The following is a 23675-nucleotide window of genomic DNA, read 5'->3' on the forward strand; positions in this document are numbered from 1 at the left end:
GAGTTCCTTCTTCAGTGACTCGGTGGGTTGCATCCCCCAACCCCCCGCCTCAGAATCAGAAAGTTGTGGGTCCAAAACTGTAGCTTCAGGGACTGTGGAGCCCAAGGTCGGTGCAGTACTGTTGGAGCTGCCATCGCTCAGGGGTAATGTTAAACTAAGGCCCACCTTCTTGCTGGGCAGGTGTAAAAGATCCTATGGCCTTTATGTATAAGGAATTCACACCAGTGTCCTGATGTAGGGTTTCGACCCAAAACGTCAACAGTTCCTCTTCCCCGCCTCCCCCACCACCCCCCCCCCCCCACAGATGCTGCTCGACCCACTGAGGTCCTCAGCAGAATTGCTGCAGACTCCAGCACCTGCAGTCTCTTGTGTCTCCACTCTCCCGACCAATGTTGATCCCTCCTTCACTGTCACCAACACTGATGATCTGACTGTTATCCTTCAAGGTTGCCGCCCAGGTCGATAGGGTTGTTAAGAAGTAATATGGAGCGTTGGCCTTCATTAATCAGGGTATTGAGTTCAAGAGCCACGAGGTGATGTTGCAAGCTCTATAGAACTCTGGTCAGACCACACTTGGAGTATTGTGTTCAGTTCTGGTCACTTCATTATAGGAAGGATGTGGAAGCTTTAGAGAGGGTGCAGAGGAGATTTACCAGGATGTTGCCTGGATTGGAGAGCATGTCTTATGAGGATAGGTTGAGCGAGCTGGGCTTCTCTTTGGAGAGAAGGAGGATGAGAGGTAACTTGATAGAGGTGTACAAGAGGCATAGATCAAGTGGACAGTCAGACTTTTTCCCAGGGTGACAATGGCTAACACGAGGGGACAGAGTTTTAAGGTGATTGAAGGAAGGTATAAGGGGGATGTCAGGGGTAAGTTTCTTACAGAGAGTGGTGGGTGCGTGGAACGCACTGCCGGTAGAGGTTGTGGGGGCAGGTACATTTGGGACATTTAAGAGACTCTTAGATAGACACATGGATGATAGAGAAATGGGAGGGCTATGGAAGGGAAGGGTTAGATAGATCTTATATCAGGATAAAATGTCGGCACAACATTGTGGGTCGAAGGGCCTGTACTGTGGTGTAATGTTCGATGTTCTATGTTATCAAACTATTGTTTGTGGGATCTTGCTGCACGCAAATAGGCTGGCCTGTTCACAATAGTCACTGCAGTTCATAAGTCATTGGGTGTGTCAGGATGCTGAGACATGAGCTATAGTAATGCAGGTTCTGTGTGTGAGGAGGGGTACCGTTGCTGAGAATGGGGGTATTATCCTCCCGAAGCGGATACTGGTTAATATTGAACTGTGGCAGCTCTTTGCTTGGTTGAGGCCTTCACCAAAAATGGAGTTGGGGTGCCCACAAGCCAAGGATGTGATGGACTGATGCTCACTCAGAGCGGAGCACTCTGTCCCACCGGTCAAGTTGCAAGAAACCTTGAGAGGATATATCGAATGTTGGGTACAGTCACACAATGGTTAAGTTGCTGGACTAATATCCAGAGATCCTGAGAGGTGAGTTTGATTGCCTCCAAGGCAGCTGGGGTATTTGAATTTTGGAAATTAAATCAATCTGGAATAAGAAGCTGGCCTCAGTAAAGGTGACCACACAACCACAGGTCCTGCTTATCAGCCTCCAGCAGCCATCTCCACCTTCAAACTCCCCTCACCCCTCCGCGCTCCTCCTGCCTCATTTTGTTTCGTCTGCCTCCATCTATCATCCACCTGCCTCTGTCTCCCAACTCCACGCCTCCCCTTCCCCTACCATCCAACCCCACCCCCTCCTACCTGTAAGCAGCACGGGGTGTATTTCACGGTCTTCACTGCGAGCGGAACCATCCTTTCAGTTACTTACAGATCTGTTTACAAGATTTTACAAGCGATAATTATCTTGCAGAGTTCCAAAATCGGACCGAACCACAGTCCACAAAAATCTCATCAGTGCGCTAATTGCAGCCGAAGCCCTGTTACTGACGAGTGAATCGGCAAAGACACATCAGGTAAAACAGAACACTTGAAAGTCACTTGTTAATCACACAATTAATTTTGCTGGTCGGGAAGGAATAAAACTAGCAGTAAAGGGTAAAAATGGAATTAGAAAAGCTAGTTGAGGTCAATAATGCAATTCTAGAACAGAGAGCAGGACAGCACAGGAACAGGCCCTTCAGCCCACAATGTCTGCACCGACTATGATGCCAAATTAAACCAACCCCATTGGCATGCACGTGATCCATGTCCCTGTATTCCCTCCCTGTTCATGTGTCTGTCCAAGTGCCCCTTAAACATCACTATCATAGAACCATAGAACAGTCCAGCACAGTACAGGCCCTTCGGCCCGCAATGTTGTGCCGACCTTTAAACCTCGCCTAAGACTATCTAACCCCTTCCTCCCACATATCCCTCTGTTTTAAATTCTTCCACATGCTTATCTAACAACCTCTTGAATTTGACCAATGTACCTGCCTCCACCACCGCCCAGGCAGCGCATTCCACGCCCCAACCACTCTCTAGGTAAAAAACCTCCCTCTGATATCTCCCTTGAACTTCCCACCCATTACCTTAAAGCCATGCCCTCTTGTATTGAGCATTGGTGCCCTGGGAAAGAGGCGCTGGCTGTCCACTCTATCTATTCCTCTTAATATTTTATACACCTCCATCATGTCTCCTCTCATCCTCCTTCTGCCTCCACCACATCCCCCGGCAGTGCATTCCAGGCACCCACCACTCTCTGCGGAAAACAAAAACTTTCCTTGTACATCTCTCTAAAGTGGATGTCACTAAACTGGGGAGGGTGCAAAAAGCATTTACAAGGACGTTCCTGCAGCTGGAGGGCTTGGGTTATAAGAGAGACCGGGCAGGTTGGGACTTTTTTCCCTGGGGTGTAGGAGGCTGAGGGGTGACCTTATAGAGGTCTATAAAATCATGAGGGGCACAGATAAAGTGAAAAGTCAAAGTCTTTTCCTCAGGGTAGAGGAGTCTAAAACTAGAGGGCATAGTTTAAAGTGAGAGGGGAAAGATTTAAAAGGGACCTGAGGGCAACTTTTTCACTCAGAGGGTGGTGTGTGTATGGAACAAGCTGCCAGAGGAAGTGGTAGAGGTGGGTAAATTACAGCATTTAAAAGGCATTTGGACAGGTACATGGATAGGAAAGGTTTAGAGGGATGTGGGCTAAATGTAGACAAGTGGAACGAGCTCAGTTAGGCAGTGTGATCGGCACGCACGAGTTGGGTCAAAGACCTGCTTCTGTGCAGGGGGGAGAGGCTGCTGGGGAGCTGCAAATGAACTGAGTGGATAAATGGTGGAACTAGGATTATGGGCCGAGGGAGAGGGAGGAGGCGGGAGGGGGAGGAGGGAGAGGAGGAGGAGAGGGAGGAGATGGAGGGGGGGAGGGAGAGGGCGGAGGCAGAAGGGGAGGAGGGAGAGGGAGGAGGCAGGAGGTGGAGGAGGGGAGGAGAGGAGGGAGGGAGGAGGGAGAGGGGGGGAGAGGGAGGGAGGAGAGGGGAGGGAGAGGAGGTAGGAGGAGAGGGAGAGAGAGGGGAGGAGGTGGGAGGTGGAGGAGGGAGAGGGAGGAGGGAGAGGGAGGAGGGGAGGTGGAGGAGGGAGGGAGGAGGAGGAGGGAGGATGAGGAGGGAGAGGGCGGAGGTGGGAGGGAGGGAGGGAGAGGGAGGAGGCGGGAGGTGGAGGAGGGAGGGAGGAGGCGGGAGGTGGAGGAGGTGGGAGGGAGGAGGCGGGAGGTGGAGGAGGTGGGAGGAGGAGGGGAGGGAGGAGGCGGGGGTGGAGGAGGGAGAGGGAGGAGGCGGGAGGTGGAGGGTGGGAGGGAGGAGGCGGGAGGTGGAGGAGGTGTGTCACTGTCTGAAGTGTCATCATTTGAACGAGAGGTTAGAACAGAAAGCCCTACTCCTCACCCTGTATAAATGATCCCTTGCCGTTATTGTTAAGAACAGGAGAGTTATGTCAGTGTCCTGAGCAATATTTGTCCTGCAGTCACCATCACTTAGATTATTTCATCAACTCACGTTGCCAGTTTTTGGGATCTTGCTGTGCACACCATGGCTGCTGTTTCACACATTTGCAACAGTGACCACGTCTTAACTAGCACTTCATTGCCGGAACCCTGGCAGGGATGTGAGAGTTGCAACAGAAATGCAGGACTCCTTTTTTTTTCCTGAAAGTACAACCTTTGGCCAGTTACAAGCAACAATTGTTGGCCGTGCCGGTGAAAGTTCCGTGACAGCGTTCGACTTGGTACCGGGGGGTCATCCTGGATGTCGATGGGTTTGGGCGCCTCTGTAACTTGCTGCCTCATCTCCTCTGGCCTCCTACTAGGTGGCATGTTGGGTCGTGACAGCTCTACTGCACCTGTTCTTCATGGCAGCTTTTGGCTGGATGCTGGTGGAAGGAATCCTTCTCTGGAGCAAGGTCATCTCCGTCAATATCAGCGAAGACAAGAGGATGAAGTATTACTACCTGATTGGTTGGGGTAAATAATATTCTCCTTTTCTGTTACACACGCAATTCATGGAATCATTATAATCGATACAGAGGCAGTCCGGCTGCCGTTTTAACTCTGGGTGAGCGGTGAGGTTTGAGCTGCCAGAACATGGGTCAAGGCACAGATCAACTTAACTCCCAGCCCTCGTACATTGACAAGGCCGACTCCTGGTAGGAGCTGGGAAGGATGAGGACCGGCTGAGTGAACAAGCGAGAGTGGAACTGTCCCTCCTGCAGGTGGTGGTGGGGGGGGATGAGGAGGGGTCCCGGGTGATCTCAGGAAGTTTGACGTCTCTCACACTTCCCAAAATCTACCTGTTACAATGGTTGGTGCCACATTATTCTGGTAAATCCCAGGAAGTCGATACACTGGGGCATTGACAGGTTAGATGGTCAGTCTCTTTCCCAGGGCAGGGGAGTCTAAAACTGGAGGGAATGGGTTTAAGGTGAGAGGGGAGAGATCTAAAGGGGACCTGAGGGGCAGCTTTTCACACCAAGGGTGGTGGGTATATGGAACGGGCTGCGGAGGAAGTGGTAGAGGCAGGTACAATTACATTGTTCAAAAGACATTTGGACAAGTACATGGATAGGAAAGGTTTAGAGGGACAATGGCCAAATGCAGGAAATTGGGATTAGTTTAGATCGGCATCTTAAGGTAAGGTAAGATTTCTTTATTAGTCACATGTACATTGAAACACACAGTGAAATGCATCTTTTGCGTAGAGTGTTCTGGGGGCAGCCCACAAGTGTCGCCACACTTCCAGCGCCAACATAGCATGCCCACAACTTCCTAACCCGTACGTCTTTGGAATTTGGGAGCAAACGGAGCACCCGGAGGAAACCCATGCAGACACAGGGAGAACGTACAAACTCCTTACAGACAGCATGGATGAGTTGGGCTGAAGGGCCTCTTTCAGTGCTGTATGACTCTATGGTTCCCTCTCCCCCCCCCCCCTACCATTCATCCTGCATTCCAATCAGCACAGGAGACCAACTCTGGGCTTGTAACGTCCACGTTATTTTAACTAGATACCTGGCCTCCTCCAGTTCTGGTCACTTCAGCACTCCATCTTTGTCAACCTTACCCTCAGCTGCCAGGACCCTGAGCTCTGGCAAACACTACCCATACCTTCCACCTGTCTCTCCTCCTTGTGAAGTACTGTGTACAGTACTCCTTTCTCGCCAAGCCTAATACTGATGTTCTTTTTTTTAATGACACCCCGTGAAATGCCAGGCGCATTTTATTTGTTATGTCAAGCTGTTCAACTTCAGAAGTAACACTTGCTACTTCTTGTTATCATAAGGTAATGGATGTGAAAGTTTTATGGCAGTGCTTTGTTCCAACCATGTATCCGTCTGACTGTCTAACTTATTGCACAGAATTGAAGCATAAATGCAGGTTTATTTCTGAGCATTTGACAGCTAAATATCTTTTTGAGGGAACCTGCAGAATTAGAAATCCCCACCAGCTCTGTCACACACTGGTGAAGGTTACTAGGTTTACAACAAATCATTGTTTTCAGTGAGGAAGGGAACGGTTTTTAGCTTGCAGAATCAAGGGGCAGGTATTCATCTGTGGTCACCAGCACCATGGCGTGTGAGAAGACTGGTTGCCAGTTGTAGTCAGCTCCACACAATCACTTCCATTGACTTAAGGGGATCAGTGCAACTGGCGACCAATGTCCTCACAATGTCCAGAGCTGATTAGTTTTGCCCCATCTCTCGCAGCAGCATCTTCACAATAGCATATTCACAAGAGTAACCCGAACAGTGTTAAAAGGTTAAAGGTCTTGGTTTAATTGATTTGGTTTGTGACAAAAAAATCCTCACTTAGTCTACAGTGAAGCCCTTGCCCTAAAATGGACCACCTGGGCAAGCACACAGGACAGGTAAATACACTGATAAATGCTAGAGATACTCAGCAGGTCAAGCAGCATCTGTGGAGAGAAAGAGAGTTCATGTTTCAGTTGGAACATCAGAATGAGCTGCTGACTGTTTCAGCATTTTTTATTTTTATTTCATATTTCCAGCATCTGCAGTTTTTGATTTTCAACTGAATAGTCTGGGGTCAGTAGATCTCATGTAGAAAGCTGATGCAGAAGTGAGTGTGGGGGAAATGCGTGGGACTCTTAGAGTCTATACATATGTGTGTTTAAATTCATTGTTGGCCAGAACTTCATCCTTATTGGCAAGTGGCCAGGTCAGGTAAATTGTTTTAAATCACTTGCTCATTCCTGTGACAGCTATCCAAAATATATTTAGAATATTCAGTTCTAATTTGGAAATTCCACTGGATCTTCACGGGTTCTGGTGGGTTTTGTCAGTAGAGGAATGTTTATATTTGTGTAAAAGTTGGTACTTTTCCTCCCTTCAGAGCCTATATTTAAAAAAAAGACCTGTCTGACTCAGAATTGTCACGCAGTCTGCCTGTTACCCAGCACTGAAAATGCAGAAAATTCCTCCAGCTATGAAGAAGTCTGAAGCCAGTGTCTTTGGTTCTTCTCACAGCCTCTGTTCCTTCACCACCGACTCCATCCCTCTCCCCACACCCTGGGTGATGCTATAAGATTTCACCCTGAGATAAGCTCTGGGCCATATTTCCCCTCCCTCACTCTGCCCCACTTCAGTTCCCTTCCTCCAGAAACCCAAACCACGCCTTGTTACCTCCGGGCTCAATCACTCCAACCTTCTCCTGATCAGCCTCGCACAACATAACACTGTAAAACAGGTCATTCAAAACTCTGCAAGATGCTTCTTTAAACCAATCTCTTAATGAAGCATTTGGTGACCTAATTTCTCCTTGTGTGGCCCAGTGTTTAACGATGCTTCCATGAAGCACATTGCATAACTGGATGATTAAAGGGCGTATAGAAATACAAGATGATGGTGGTGTACACCGCTTGTCTTCGTCAGCACAGGAACAGAGTTAATTACACCCTTCATCTTCAATGGCGGAGTCAATATTGGTTCAGGCACTTTAAGATTCCCCATTTCACTCCAAAGTGTTACAGAATAGCCCCCACTTGCCTGGATGAGTGCAGCTCCAAAAGGACTCAGATTTACGAGAATGTTGCCAGGACTCAAGGGCCTGGGTTACTGGGAGAGGTTGGGCAGGCGAGGACTTTATTCTGTAGAGTGTAGGAGACTGAGGGGTGACTTTATAGAGGGGCATAGATAGGGTGAATGCACATAGTCTTTTTTGAGGGATAGGGAACCAAAACACAGAGGGCATAGGTTTAAGGTGAGAGGGGAGAGATTTAAAAGGGATTTGATGGGCAACTTCTTCACATAGATGGTGGTGGGTATATGGAACAAGCTGCCCATTGAGGCAGGTACAGTAACGGCATTTAAAAGACACTTGGTGGTAAGTACTTGGAGAGGAATGGTTTAGAGGATATGGGTCAAATGCAGGCAAATGGGACCAGCTCAGGTGGGCACCTTGGTCAGGATGGACCAGTTGGGGTGAAGGGTTTGTTTCTGTGCTGTATAAATCTATGACCTAACACCATTCAGGATAAATTATTCCACTTGATCAGCACCTCATCCATCGGCTTACAGATCCACCCCCCAGCACAAGTGTACGATCTCTGGAGCGTGCACCATCCACTCTACGCACCTGCAGCAGCAACATCCCCTAAGCTTGCGAAGTCTGACATCGAGAAGGTCCAGGAGAACAGACCTACGGTAACACCACCAACTGCAGCCTCACCTTCAAGTCACATATCACTGGTCTTTCACTGTCACTGGATCTAGCTCTTGGAACTCCCTTCCCTACAGTACTGTGGGAGCACCTTCACCAGAAGTAGTTTAAGAAGGCAGCTCACCACCACCTTCTCAAGGGTGACAAGGCAGGGCAAATGCAGGCAAATGTCAGCTGCCAGTATTACCAGTTTCTGCTGGTTTGGGGGTTTGGAATTAGTTTGGAATCTTGCTAACACTGAGCTGAAACTCAAAAATGAAAGCAAGAGACGGAGAGAAGCAGAGATGGAGAGAGACCTTCAGAGGCAGATGGAGAGGGAGAGAGAGAGGGGGGGGGAGAGACAGACAGACAGGGAGAGATGTGGAGACAGAGATGGACAGAGTGAGTCAGAAACAGAGAGAAAAAGTGAGAGAAGGGGCAAAAAAGTGAGGGACAGGGAAAGAGAGTCAGACACTCGGGAAAGAGAAAGGAAGAGACAGGCGGACAGAGATGGAGAGAGAAAGAAAACAAGGGAAAGAGAGGACGATGAGGCCAAATAGGGAGAAAGAGTACACCGAGAAAAGAGAGACAGAGCGAGGTGATACACCATTGGATCAGAAGAGGATCAAAGATAAATAAAATAACATGAAAAACAAGAAGTGAAGAGTAGCTGAGTGTGGTGAGTTGTCCCTCAGCTCTGGAAGATTAGACATCCTTGGGCACATACATGACTGCTGTCAGTATAAACTTCCTTTGAACCAGGGGCAGGGTGGAGGAGGGATTGTTTGCCATTATACTTATTGTGTCATCAATGTTGTATGTAATATTAAATCATAAGAGCATTGGCTGCATAGTCTTAACATTTTTTGAACAATAATTTAAAGTCTGTAGCAATTACTGGAAGAGAAAAAGTAAAAGGAAAACTAATTGAATGAAATTCATTTTCTATACCTGCATGAGAAATAAGCAAGAGGAGTGCTTGTTAATGAGAAATAGGAAAAGAATTGCCACATTTTTCTTTCAGGATTCCCAGTTTTATTGTGGTCATCACCGTAGCAACTACTGGCGACAGATACATAGCGGATAATCATTGCTGGCTAAACATTGAGAGCAACGTCATCTGGGCCTTTGTTGGGCCTGTGCTTTTCACTCTAACAGTGAGTAGCCTTGCTTTCTCTATCATCATAACAGACCAGGCTGTCAGACATCTAATCACAGCTGCAAATCTCCCTTGCTCACTCTCTAGGGTACATCATCAGCAAAGGGCTGAAACCGCTTTCAGAGCCAGCATTTTTCTGTCAGCATCCTTCTAGAATGTTCTTCAGCAAATCCTGTTGCAACATGAGCCAACAGTTAACATGATCCTTAAAGGGGTGACTATGGTAGCACAGTGATAACGTTACTGGGCCAGCAGCCAGAATGTAATGCTGTTGATGTGGTGTACATGGACTTCCAGAAGGCATCTGATAAGGTGCCGCATTATGGCATCAGCAAAGTTGAAGCACATGGCATAAGAGGGACATGTCACAGATAGCAAACTGGAGACTTAGGAGACTGCAGATGCCGGAATCTCGAGCAAGACACTAAGCGCTGGATAAGATAAGATTCTTTATTAGTCACATGTACATCGAAACACACAGTGAAATGCATCTTTTGCGTAGAGTGTTCTGGGGGCAGCCCGCAAGTGTCGCCACGCTTCCAGTGCCAACATAGCATGTCCACAACTTCCTGACCCGTATGTCTTTGGAATGTGGGAGGAAACTGGAGCACCCGGAGGAAACCCACGCAGACACGGGGAGAACATACAAACTCCTTGCAGACAGCGACGGGAATCGAACCCGATCGCTGGCACTGTAATAGCGTCGTGCTAACTGCTACGCTGTACCGTACCATGGGAATAATGAGGAAAGGCAATATAGAATAAAGGATCCTGTTTGAATAAGAGTGCAGGAGCAAAGGAACGTGGGGGTGGGTGTGTGTATGAATCATTGAAAGTGGCAGGGTAGGTCGAGAAAGCCGTTGATATGGTTTGCTCATTTCTGTCTGGGCTTTATTAGTAGAGGCACTGTGTATAAAAGCAGGGAAGTTTTACTGAACCTTAATGGTCCAACTGGTCCAGCCTCCACTAATGTTGTGTTCAGTGCTGGACGCCATGATACAGGAAGGATGCAATGGTTCAGAAATGATTTATCCAAACGTTTGCTGGAAAGAGGGACTGCGGTCAGAAGGACAGATTAGAGAGGCTGGGACTGTTTTCTGTGAAGAGGAGGCAGAGCGGAGATCTGATTGAAGTATATAAAATGGTGAGAGATCTGGATGAGTGGATAGTGGAGGGCTGTTGCTGTTGGTGGAGGGGTCGAGGGTGAGATGTCACGGGTATAAAACAGAGAGGAAGAGAATTAAGAGTGGATGAGGACAATCTTTGACCCAGTTGTCGAATCTGGAGTACCAGTGGATGTGATGGAGACAGGTGTCATTGTGGCCTTCAACAGGGAACTGGATTGCAAAGGTACAGAGAAAGTGGTGGGGCTGGAACTGGAGAGTTGCTGGCATGGAAGCAATGAGCCAAATGGCTCCTTATGTGCTGTAACCATTCTATGATTCTGGTTCTGACCCACTGATCCAGATACATTCATTTAATTCTCCTCATGAGTTCAGTCAAAGCAATCAGTTCCCTTGAAGTGTCTTGAAAGCTTCAATTAAATCAAATTAACTCTTCAACCTTCTAAATTTAAGGAGGCCCAGTATGTGTTTGAATACGTTTTGATTTTGACTAGAATCACCGGGTTTCCCTTTTTAGATCTGTACATTTACTTCCAACCCTCCCTTGTTGTTTGGCCTTGCTTTCACTCACCTCCCTAACTCTGCCTGATAGGTGAAGGCAGGTGAACACATTCACTCCTTTCCAAGTGCTGGGTTGTTATTGGGACAGCTTACCAACAGCACTCCCTCCCCAGGTTCTCCCCACCCCCCAGCCACACTTACTCATTGTCCCCCTCAGGCTGTGACTGTGGCTGGCCAACAAAGCAAAGCGACGAGGCCTCAGGTGGTGGATGCTGAGGCCCCACCCCTCACCACTGGACCACCCAAACAGGCCTCTGACTGGTCCCTGCTGGCAAAGGCTGATGGACTGCTTTTAAGTGTCTCAGAAGACTGCAGACATTTAAACGCTGTTAGAACCATAGAGCACTACAGCACAAAAAACAGGCCATTTGGCCCTTCTAGTCTGTGCCGAAACTTTATTCCGCTAGTCCCACTGACCTGCACCCAGTCCATAACCCTCCAGACCTCTCCCATCCATGTATCTATCCAATTTATTCTTAAAACTTAAGAGTGAGCCCACATTTACCACGTCAGATGGTAGCCTGTTCTGCATTCCCACCACTTTCTGAGTGAAGAAGATCCCCCTAATGTTCCCCCGAAACCTTTCCCCTTTCATCCTAAAGCCATGTCCTCTTGTACTCATCTCTCCTAATCTAGGTGGAAAGAGCCTACTCACATTTGCTCTGTCTATACCCCTCATAATTTTGTAAACCTCGCTGTTGAAAGGGATTTAAAAATAAAACATACTTAGAAGCCTATTACCTTCAAAGCACATTAAATACTAAAACTTAATTAAAATTAAATTAAATAAAAGAAACCAAACTACCTATCTCTTCTACCAAGCTTAGCAACACCGTTCAGATGTGCAGGGCTGTGCCACATGGGAGGAGAAGGGTGTCCATTCCCTCTGCTCAGGATATTTATTCTGTGGCCCTGGGCCCACTGCTGAGTCCAGGGTGAAGCTGGAGATCAGACACACAGCAGCTGACACCCCCGCTCACTCCTGACTTCCCTGTGCTCATGCTCAGAAGTCTGGAATGAGTTGAGCTTCCAGCCTTCCAACCTGCACGGAACATTGGCTGACAACGAGCACAATCCAACTCATCACAGGGTCGTAGGGATCATCGAACCTAGAACAAGAACAGGCCCTTCAGCCCACAATGTCTGCACTGAACACGATGCTAAACCCTTCTTCCTGCACATGATCCATATCCCATATGCCCTGCATATTCGTGTGCCTATTTATGGCAAGCCTCTTGAACGTTTCTATTGTATCTGGGTCCACCACCAAACCTGGCAGCACGTTCCAGGCACCCACCATCCTCTGTGTAAAAAACTTGTCCCGCACATCTCCTTTAACTGTCCCCCTCTCACCATAAAGGTATGCCCTCTAGAATTCAACTTTTCTACCCTGGGAGAAACATTCTGGCTGTCTACCCTATCTAAGCCTCTCATAATTTTATGAACTTCTGTCATGTGACCCCTCAGTCTCTGACGCTCCAGAGAAAACAATCCAAGTTTGTCCACACTCTCCTTGTAGCTAAAACCCTCTAATCCAGGCAGCATCCTTGTGAATCTCTTCTGCACCCTCTCCAATGCCCCCACATCCTTCCTGGAATGGAGCAAACAGACCTACATGCAGTACTCCAAGTGCGGCTTAACCAAAGTTTTATCCAACTGCAACGTGCTTTCCTGACTCTTATACTCAATGCCCCTAGCGATGAAGGCAAGCGTGCCCTACACTTTTTCATCACTCTATCCACTTTTATTGCCCCTTTCAGGGAGGTATGGACTTGGACCCCAAGATCCCTCTGTACATGAAATCTTTGTGCAAATTTCCCTTAAGGTGAATGAGGTGACCTCATTGAAATATATAAGTTCTAACTGCGGCTGGACAGGGGAGTTGCAGGGATGATGTTTCCCCTGGCTGGTGTGTCTATAACCAGAAGTCACACTCTCAGAATGACTGGACAGACTTAAAAAGAAATTTCTTCAGCCAGGGGGTGGTGAATCTTTGGAATTCTCTTCCAGAAGGGCTCAGACTCTATATCCAACATCCACGATGTTGGATCTATATTCTGCATATATATTCCCCTTCAATATATATATTGCACTTTATTTGTCTGCCTGCACTGCACTTCCTCTGTAACTGTAACACTATATTCAGCATTCTGTTTTCTTTTTACTACCTCGACTTACATATGTAAGGAATGTCTGTCTGGATGGCACGCAAGTATATCTCAGTACATGTGACAATAACATAATGTACTAATACCAAACCAATGCCAATACTAGTACCTAACATAGTGATCAATAGGTTTTTAGATATTAAGAGAATCAAGGTTAGTGCAGGAAAGTGATGCTGAGGTAAAAGTTTGGCCATGATCATATTGAATGACAGAATACGCACAAAGGGCCAAATGGCCTACTCTTGCTTCTTATTTTCTGAGGGCATACTTTTGTTCTTGCATTGCAGGTCAATACGTTTGTCCTTTGTCGTGTTGTGGTGATTACAGTCACACTCTTCCAGCGCCGGTCCACGATGTTGGTATCAGGAGCCAGCCTACCTCACCGTGTTTACACCCAGACATGGTGAGTCGGATCAAATTGCCGCGTGCCGGGCTATTACGTGGACAGAGCGAGGAGCAAAGTGACCGTTGTCTTGCAGACATATCGCAGTTATCTGAGCACAGCTAAGCTCTGTTTGTGTGCGTGGTGGAAGTACACAGCACATATACGCTGTATCAATTCTAATCTGCAATTCCAATCCGAAAATGTCAAACTTGATCCAGAGCAACAGGAAAATAAAAAGGAATTGCAGACGATGGAAATCCAGAATAAAAACAGAAAAATCTAGAAGTACAAAGCAGACTTCTGTACCAGGACCACATTAATGGCGTAGACTTTAGACAGTAGGGCACAATTTTAGGAGTTGCAGAGGGGACAACAGTTGGGGCTGTAGTGAGGAAACTTCAGCAGGCATCAAGGGGACATGGACACATGTTTATAAAATTAGATAGGGTAGGTAGAATCTGTTTCCCAGGGTAGAAATATCAAAAACTAGAGGACATGCATTTAAGGTGAGAGGGGGAAAGTTTAAAGGAGATGTGCGGGACAAGTCTTTTACAGAGAGAGTGGTGGGTGCCTGGAACAGGCTGCCAGGGCTGGTGGTGGAGGCAGATACAATAGTGGCATTTAAGAGGCTTTTAGATAGATACATGAATATGGAGGGATATGGATCGTGTGCAGGCAGAAGGGGTTTATTTTGGCATTGTGTTCAGCATAGACATCATCACGTGCTGTACTGTTCTACGGACAGGGAGTGGAATGGGGCAGACCCTCAGCGGAGTGAGTGAGTTGGTACGTTTCAGTGGAGGGAATGAGGAGAGACAACTCAAGTCTGATGTGGGGACGAGAGGAGAGGACACTGTGCTGTTGGTGCACCAGTCTTGGACAATGGCAGGACAGGTTAACAAAGCAGCTGGAATGCTGAGCTTCTTAAGTAGAGGCAGAGAGTGCAAATCCCAGGTTCTGCTGCTCCCGAGTAAAGCACCGTTTGTCCGCTTCTAGAGAGGGAACGAGGTACAGAAGCAGTTTGGCGGAAGAGGTTCCTGGCTGCGGTGAGATGTATGGCGAGGTTGGAGAAGCTGGGTTCATTCTTCCTGGAGCAGAGAAGGTCAAGAGGAGGTTTGACTGATGGTACATCCATAGACTGAAGGCTGGATAACCAGAGGGGTGGCTCAGGTGTGGGGTCATAGAGTCATACAGCATGGAAACAGGCCTTTTGGCCCAACTGGTCCATGCCAACCAAGATGCCCATTTACCCACATTTGGCCCATAAGGGCAAGAAAACCAATGACTGAGTGAGAAAACTCAAGGATAACTGGCAAGTAGATTTGGAATTGGCTGTCTGGATATGGATTCCATGGTGGTGTTCAAAAGGGAGATGGATAAATACTTGAAGGGAAAGAGCTGCAGAGATATTGGGGGAAAGAACACAGAGGTGGGAATAACTGGATTGTATTTTGAATGAGCTGGCACCAACTAGAAGGGCTGAATGTTCTCTCTCTGTGCTGTGCTCCCCTACGATTACAGGCCAGTGTCACAGAGACAGGACAGGAGGGAATGGGGGAGTGAGGTATGCAGTGGCATTTAACCAGGGGTAGGTGTGTGAGAGGATGATACACAATATTAACCCCTCACCCACACAACACTTGAGTGCTGTGAACAGCTCTGGTCACCACAATGCACTCTGTACTAACCCAATGTAACCGCACTGTGTAATGAATTGACCTGTATGATCAGTATGCAAGACAAGTTTTTCACTGTACCTCAGTACAAGTGACAATAATAAACCAACACCAATACATCAGAGGACTGGAGAGAGTGCAGAGATTTATGAGGATGTTGTCAGAACTGGAGAACATTTGTATTGAGGAAGGATTGGACAGGCTCGGGTTGCTTCCTTTGGAACTAGGAAGGCTTAGGGAAGACAACAGGGCTGTTAAAAATTCTGAGTGATCAACCTAGAGTATGTAGGAAGGAATGATTTCCCTCAGCTGAGATGTCAACACAAGGAAGAAAGGATTTAAGTTAACTGGTGTGCAGAATTAGAGGGCAATTGAGGAAAAATGTTTTCACCCAGAAGGTGATGAAGGTCTGGAACTCACTGCCTGAAAGGGTGAAGGAGGCCAAATCTGCTTGGGTGTGGACTTGGAGCTGTCCCCCAGAGGGTGACATTGAATGCCAGTGGATTAGACTGGGTTGTTCTTCTTCAAAGGGCCAAATGGCCCACTGGGTTTTATGATTCTCTGAACTCTGCTCCATGCACCCACCCTTCCCATATTCAACTGTTGGCCCTGGCTCCCGGTTGCAGTGTTTCAGTGTAAGCTTTCTGTTGTTGCTTTTGTATCTATTCTTGGTCTCGATCCAGTCCACCTCTGTGACCTTCCTTTGGCAATTTAGTTAAGCTGCACTTGCACTCATTAGGCAGGTGCACATTCAGTAAAGATACTGATACTTGGGTCTGGATTTGCTCTTGCAATCCTAATCCACAACTACAAACCTGTAATGGTAGTCTTGATCCAAAAGCACCCTTGTATAGATTTTTTCAGCAGCTGAGTCCCTGGAAAATGTGGTTTAAAGGAAGCAGCAGATTTAAAATAAACTTCGAAACCAACCCCATGTTTCTTTGGTCTCTGAAACAAGCTCAGTTCTGCGATGGATCATCAGGCTGGTCTTGAATCAGATACCCAATCTGATACACAAATCCTAGCCCTAAAATATCGTGTTGGAGAAACAACCCATTTAATGGATTTGGACTTTCAGAAGGCCTTGGTATACATGCACCTGTCTACATCAATGGTGCTGAGGTCAAGAGGGTTGAGAGCTTCAAGTTCCTAGGAGTGAACATCACCAATAGCCTGTCCTGGTCCAATCATGTAGACACCACAGCCAAGAAAGCTCACCAGTGCCTCTACTTCCTCAGGAGGCTAAAGAAATTTGGCATGTCCCCTTTGACCCTCACCAAGTTATATAGATGCACCATAGAAAGCATCCTATCTGGATGCATCATAGCTTGGTACGGCAATTGCTCTGCCCGGGACCGCAAGAAACTGCAGAGAGTTGTGGACACAGCCCAGCACATCACGGAAACCAGCCTCCCGTTCATGGACTCTGTCTTTTCCTCTCACGGCCTTGGTGAAGCAGCCAGTGTAATCAAAGACCCCACCCACCCGGGTCATTCTCTCTTCTCTCCTCTTCCATCAGGCAGAAGATACAGGAGTCCGAGGGCACGTACCACCAGGCTCAAGGACAGCTCCTATCCCACGGTGATAAGACTATTGAAAGGTTCCCTTGTACAATGAGATGGACTCTTGACCTCACAATCTACATTATGACCTTGTACCTTATTGTCTACCTGCACTGCACTTCCCTGTAGCTGTAACACTTTATTCTGTATTCTGTTATTGTTTTTACCCTGTACTACCTCAATGCACTTTGTAATGAGTTGATCTATACAAACAGTATGCAAAACAAGTTTTTCACTGTACCTTGGTACAAGTGACAATAATAAACCAATACCTTTGATAAGTTGCTACACAAGAGATTATTAAATAAAATTAGAGGATACAGATCATCCCCATATAATGAATAGGTTCTGTTTTTACAGACATCCAAAAGTCAATTCTGTCCATAAGTCAGAAAATGCTCAAAAATTACTCAAATCACTTCACATTGTAATGAACGGCATCAAAAGCAAATAAGGCTGAAAAAAAGGAACAGTTACTGAAAGTGGAGAGAGAGAGGAAACTAGTTCTGCTGTTCATAGGAACTGACATCTGTACATACATCAGACTTTTGAATTTAATAATATTATGGGAGCCCAATCATACGTAGGGCTGTCTATAAATCGGGCACTCGTAACCTGGGACTGACTATAATGGACAAAGACACAACGGATAAAATATAACATGGAAAAATATGAGGTCATCAAGCAAGGCGAACAGTATGTTGACTTTTACTGCAAGATGATTGGAGTACAAGAATAAGGATGTTTTACTGACATTGTATAAAGCCCTGATGTTTCTACATATTGTGTATCGATCTGGTCTCCCTGCCTGAGGAAGGAGATACTGTTGAAAGAGGGAGCACAGCGAAGTTCACCAGACTGATTGCTCAGATGGTCGGTTTGTCATCCAAGGAGAAATTGAGCTGAACAGGCCCGGGCTCTCTTGAGTTCAGAAGAGTGAGAAGTGAGCTCACTGAAATGTTCAAACTTCTACAGATCCTTGGCAGGGTAGATGCAGACTTAATGTTTCCTCTGCCTCGGGTGTCAAGAACCAAGCATATCTCAAAATAAGGGCTCAACCATTCAGAGGGAGGTCAATCTTTGCAATTCACTACCCAAGAGAGCACTGGAGAGTCAATCACTGAGTATAATCGAGGTGGAGATGGATAGATTTTGAGATAATCCATGGACTTAAGGACATAGGGTTAAAGTGGGATAAAGGTAGAAGGTCCACCATGATCTTAGAGTTGCAGAATCTTACAGCATGGAAACAGGCCTCGGCCCAACTTGTCCATGCCGACTGTTGCCCAGCGAGCGAGTCCCATCTGCCCGCATTCAGCCCATGGCCTTCCAAATCTCTCCTATCCTGTATTGTTTTCCCAATTCTTCCAAGTATTTGAACGATTACCTTACTCTGTGGAAGATCCTTTGCCCCAACCCCTTACAAAAAAGCACAGGATATAATCACACATCTGAAAGCTGCTTTAGCTCATCCCATGCCGATCCCACTCACTGCAGGGATATTCAAAGTCAAAGTGAAGTTTATTGCCACATGCACAAGTCCATGTGTGCACAGGTGCAATGAAAAACTTAGTTGCAGCAGCATCACAGGCACAGAGCATCAGATACACAACATTCACAAGAAAAACATAAATTAAACATAAATTATACAAAATTATACAAGGAAGAACACAATTAGAGCAAAAAAATCCATTGTAATGCAAGGTGGTCATAGTGGTGCTATACTGAAGTAATGATTGGGGTTGTGCAGGTTGGTTCAAGAACCAAATGGTTGAAGGGAAGTAGCTGTTCCTGAACCCATAAGACCATAAGACATAGGAGCAGAATTAGGCCATTCAGTCCATGGAGTCTGCTCCACCATTCAATCATGGTTGATTTATTTTTCCCTCTCAACTCCATTCTCCTGCCTTCTCCCCATAACCTTTGGAGCCCTTACTAATCAAGAACCTATCAACCTCCGCTTTAAATATACCCAATGACTTGGCCTCCACAGCCGTCTGTGGCAATGAATTCCACAGATTCACCACCCTTTGGGTAAAGAAATTCCTCCTCATCTCTGTTCTAAAGGGATGTTCTTCTATTCTGAGGCTGTGCCCTCTGGTCCTAGGCTCTCCCACTACTGGAAACATCCTCTCCACGTCCACAGTATCCAGGCCTTTCAATATTCGGTGGGTTTCAATGAGATCCCCCCTCATCCTTCTAAACTGCAGCAAGTACAGGCCCAGAGCCATCAAATACTCCTCATATGTTAACCCTTTCATTCCAGCGATCATTCCTTTAAACGTCTTCTGGACCCTCTCCAATGTCAGCATATCCTTCCTTAGATATGGGGCCCAAAACTGCTCACAATACTCCAATGTGGTCTGACCAATGCCTCATAAAGCGTCAGCATTACATCCTTGTTTTTATGTTCTAGTCCTCTCAAAATGAATGCTAACATTGCATTCGCCTTCCTTACTACTGACTCAACCTGCAAGTTAACCTTTAGGGAATCCTGCACTAGGACTCCCAAGTCCCTTAGCACCTCCAATTTCTGAATTTGCTCCCCATTTAGAAAATAGTCTGTGCCTTTATTCCTTCTACAAAACCAAAGTGCGTGGCCGTACACTTCCCTACACTGTATTCCATCTGCCACTTCGTTGCCATCCTCCCAACCTGTCCAAGTCCTTCTGCAGACTCCCTGCTTCATCAGCACTGCCTGCCCCTCCACCCATTTTTGTATCATCTGCAAACTTGGCCACAAAGCCATCAGTTCCGTCATCCAGATCATTAACATATAACATGAAAAGCAGCAGACCCAACACCAACTCCTGTGGAACACCATTAGTCACCGGCAGCCAACCAGAAAGAGCCATCTTTATTCCCACTCTTTGCCTTCTGCCAGTCAGCCAATCTTCTATCCATGCTGGTACTTTTCCTGTAATACCATGGGCTCCTATCTTGTTTAGCAGCCTCGTGTGCAGCACCTTGTCAATGGCCTTCTGAAAATCCAAGTAAACAACATCCACTGACTCTCCTTTGTCTATCCTGCCTGTTACTTCCTCAAAGAATTCCAACAGATTTCTCAGGCAAGATCTCCCCTTAAGGAAACCATGCTGACTACAACCTCTTTTATCATGTGCTTCCAAGTACCCCAAAACCTCATCTTAATATTGGACTCTAACATCTTACCAACCACTGAAGTCAGGCTAACTGGCCTATAATTTCCTATCTTTTGCCTCCCTCGCTTCTCAAAGAGTGGAGTGGCATTTGTGATTTTCCAGTCCTCTGGAATCATTCCTGAATCTGGTGATTCTTGAATGATCACTACTAATCTCTCCACAATCTCTTCAGCTACCTCTTTCAGAACCCTGGGGTGTAGTCCATCTGATCCAGGTGACTTATCCACCTTCAGACCTTCTGTTTCCCAAGCACCTTCTCCTTTAGTAATAGCGACTACATTCACTCCTGCCCCCTGACTCTCTCGAATTTCTGGCATGTTGCTGTGTCTGTCTTTCACTGTGAAGATTGATGCAAAGTACTTATTCAGTTCATCCGCCATTTCTTTGTTCCCCATTACTATCTCTCAGTGTCGTTTTCCAGCGACCCGATGTCCACTCTTGTCTCTCTTTTACTCTTTATATATCTGAAAAAACTTTTGGTATCCACTTTTATATTATTGGCTAGCTTACCTTCATAGTTCATCTTTTCTCCCCTTATTGATTTTTTTAGTTGCCTCCTGCTGGTTTTTAAAGCTTCCGAATCCTCTAGCTTCCCACTAATTTTTGCAATATTGTATGCCCTCTCTTTTGCTTTTTGCTGTCTTTGACCTCCCGTGCCAGCCACGGTTGCCTCATCTCCCTTTAGAATGCTTTTCTTTGGGATGAATTGATCCTGCGTCTTCTGAATTACTCCCAGAAACTCCTGCCATTACTGCTCTATCATCATCCCTGCTAGAGTCCCCTTCCAATCAACTTGGCCGGCTCCTCTCTCATGCCTCTGTAGTTACCTTTACTCAAGTGTCATACTGGTACTCATCGATTTTAGATTCTCCCGCTCAAACTGCAGGGTGAATTCTATCATATTATGATCACTGCCTCCCCTGGGTTCCTTTACCTTAAGCTCCCTAATCAAATCTGGTTCATTGCACAACACCAAGTCCGGAATTGCCTTTTCCCTAGTGGACTCGACCACAAGCTGCTCTAAAAAGCCATCTCATAGGCATTCTACAAATTCCTTCTCTTGGGATCCAGTACCAACCTGATTTTCCCAATCTACCTGCATTTTGACATCCCCCATCACCACCGTAACATTGCACTTTTTACATGCCTTTTCTATCTCCTGTTGTAATTTGTACCCCACATCCTGGCTACTATTCGGAGGCCTGTATATATTCCCATCAGGGTCTTTTTACCCTTGCATTTTCTTAACTCTACCCACAAGGATTCTACATCTTCTGATCCTATATCACTTTGTGCTAAGGATTTGATTTCATTTTTTACCAACAGAGCCACCCCACCACCTCGGCCACCTGCCTGCCTTTTTGATAGGATGTGTATCCTGAATGTTGAGCTTCTAGCTGTGATCTTCTTTCAACAATGACTCTGTGATGCCCACAACATATCTGCCAATTTCTAACTGCGCTAAGAGCTCATCTACCTTATCTCGTACACTGCGTGCATTCAAATATCACACCTTCAGTCCCGTATTCACCACCCTTCTCACATTTGTCTCCATGTTGCCTGAAGTTAAATTCTTATCTCTTTCTAAACTCTCTGTCCTTATTCTTCATTCTGGAGACTTCACTAACCTCTCCCTCTCTTTTACTTTATCCCTATTTTCTCAATCTGTTTGAAACCCTCCCCCCCCCCCCCACCATTTAGCTTAAAGCCCTATCCACAGCCCTAGTTATGCGATTCACCAGGACCCTGGTCCCAGCATGGTTCAGGTGGAGCCGGTCCCAGCATGGTTCAGGTGGAGCCAGTCCCATCAGAACAGCTCCCTCCTTCCCTAATACTGGTGCCAATGTCCCACAAATTCAAACCCACTTCTCCCACACCAATCTCTGAGCTACACATTTAACTCTCTTATCTTATTGGCCCTGTGCCAACTTGCACGTGGCTCAGGAAGCAATCCAGAAGTTATTACCATTTGGTTCTGCTTTTTTAATTTAGTCCCTAGCTGCTCAAATTCCCCTCAGCAGAACCCTTTCCTTGTTCTACCTACGTCATTGGTATCTACATGGACCATGACAACTGGATCTTTCTCCTCCCATTCCAAATTTCTCTGCAGATCAGATGAGATGTCCCGAACCCAGGCACCCAGGCAGGCAACACAGCTTCAGGTCTCTCAATCCTTGCGACAGAGAATGTGTCTATTTCCCTAACTATACTATCTCCAACCACAAATACACTTTTCTTCCCTCCCCCTTCTTGAATGGCTCCCTGAACCACCGGTGCCACGGTTCGGTTGCTCATCCTTCCTACAGCCCCCATTCTCTCATCTGCGCAGGGAGCAAGAACCTCAGACCTGTTGGACAAGCTCAAGGGCTGAGGCTCCTCCAGCACTACCTCTTGCATCCCCCTACCCGCCTCACTCGCAGTCACACCCTCTTGTCCCTGACCACAGACCGAATTGAAGCAGCTAATCTAATGGGTGTGACTGCCCCCTGAAAACAGCGTCCAGGTAACTCTCCCCTCCCTGATGCGTCACAGTGTTTGAAGCTCAGATCCCAGGTCATCAAATTTGAGCCTGAGTTCCTCGAGCAACCAACACTTGCAGCAGATGTGGTCACCAGGAACCACAATGGGGTCCATCAGCTCTCACATCATGCAGCTGCAACACATCACCTGAGCCTGCATCCCTATTTTATTTAATTAGTTGTAATTTGGTGTTTGGAACCTGGTGGTGTGGGACTTCAGGCTTCTGTACCTTCTGCCCGATGGTAGCTGCCGAGAAGATGGTGGGGAGCTTTGATGATGGATGTTGCCTTCTTGAGACAGCGCCTCCTGTAGACACTTACGATGGTGGGGAGGGATATGCCTGTGATGTACTGGGCTGAGTCCACTACTCTCTGCAACTTCTTACGCTGTGTGGTGGAGTCTCATCTTCACATACTGTTGCCTCCACCTGTGTCTTTGGCTATGTTCCACACTTCTCACCAGTCATGTCCCAGTATCCAGCCATAGTCCTGCTAGACTAGAGGTAGATGCTCTCTCCTCAACCCCTGCGAGCCTCCTTTCCACTGTCACATTCTCCACTCTCCCGAACCCTTTGCAACTTCCTTGCTGAAAATATCCCCCTTTCTTGGTGCTTCCTCTGCCCACCCAGTGAATGTGAAGCGCTGGGGTTCCATTCTGCAGCACAGTGGTGCAGCTAGTGGAGCCACTGTCTCATAGCTCCAGCGACCTTGGTTCAATCCTGACCTTGGGCACTCTCTGTGTGGAGTTTGCATGTTCTTCCTGTGACTGCATGTGTTTCCCCCAGGTGCTCCGATTTCCTCCCACGTCCCAAAGATGTGCATTTTGTTTGGTTAATTGGCCACAATGAATTGCCCCTAGGTGCAGATGTGCAGTAGAATCTGGTGGGAATTGATGGGAGTGTGGGAAGAACGAAAGTGGGATTAACGTAGAGGCAAGAGACGGCAGACGCTGGATTCTGGAGCAACAAACTATCTGCTTGAGGAACTCAGCAGGTCGAGCAGCAGCTGTGAGGGGGAAAGGAATTGTCGACGTTTTGACCTGAAACGTTGACGTTCCTTTCCTCCCACAGACACTGCTCAACCTGTTGACTTCCTCCAGCAGATTGTTTGTTGCTTGGGATTAATGTAGGATTAGTGTAAATGGGTGGTTGATGGTCAGAACAAATTTAGTGGGCCGAAGGGCCTGTTTCTGTG

General features: G+C 46.9%; 1 protein-coding gene across 1 annotated transcript in view; it reads left to right on the top strand.

The window, feature by feature from the left end:
• The window catches only part of LOC127582270 (adhesion G-protein coupled receptor D2-like), a 93307-nt gene that overhangs the window by 36328 nt on the left and 33304 nt on the right, over positions 1–23675 (top strand). Inside the window, 6 exon segments of the mRNA XM_052037442.1 lie at positions 1894–1996; positions 4323–4498; positions 9191–9323; positions 13466–13581; positions 16759–16768; positions 17442–17497. Of these exon segments, the coding sequence (XP_051893402.1) occupies positions 1894–1996; positions 4323–4498; positions 9191–9323; positions 13466–13581; positions 16759–16768; positions 17442–17497 (594 nt within the window).

Source organism: Pristis pectinata, chromosome 23 (genome assembly GCF_009764475.1).
Source record: "Pristis pectinata isolate sPriPec2 chromosome 23, sPriPec2.1.pri, whole genome shotgun sequence".
NCBI lineage: Eukaryota > Metazoa > Chordata > Chondrichthyes > Rhinopristiformes > Pristidae > Pristis > Pristis pectinata.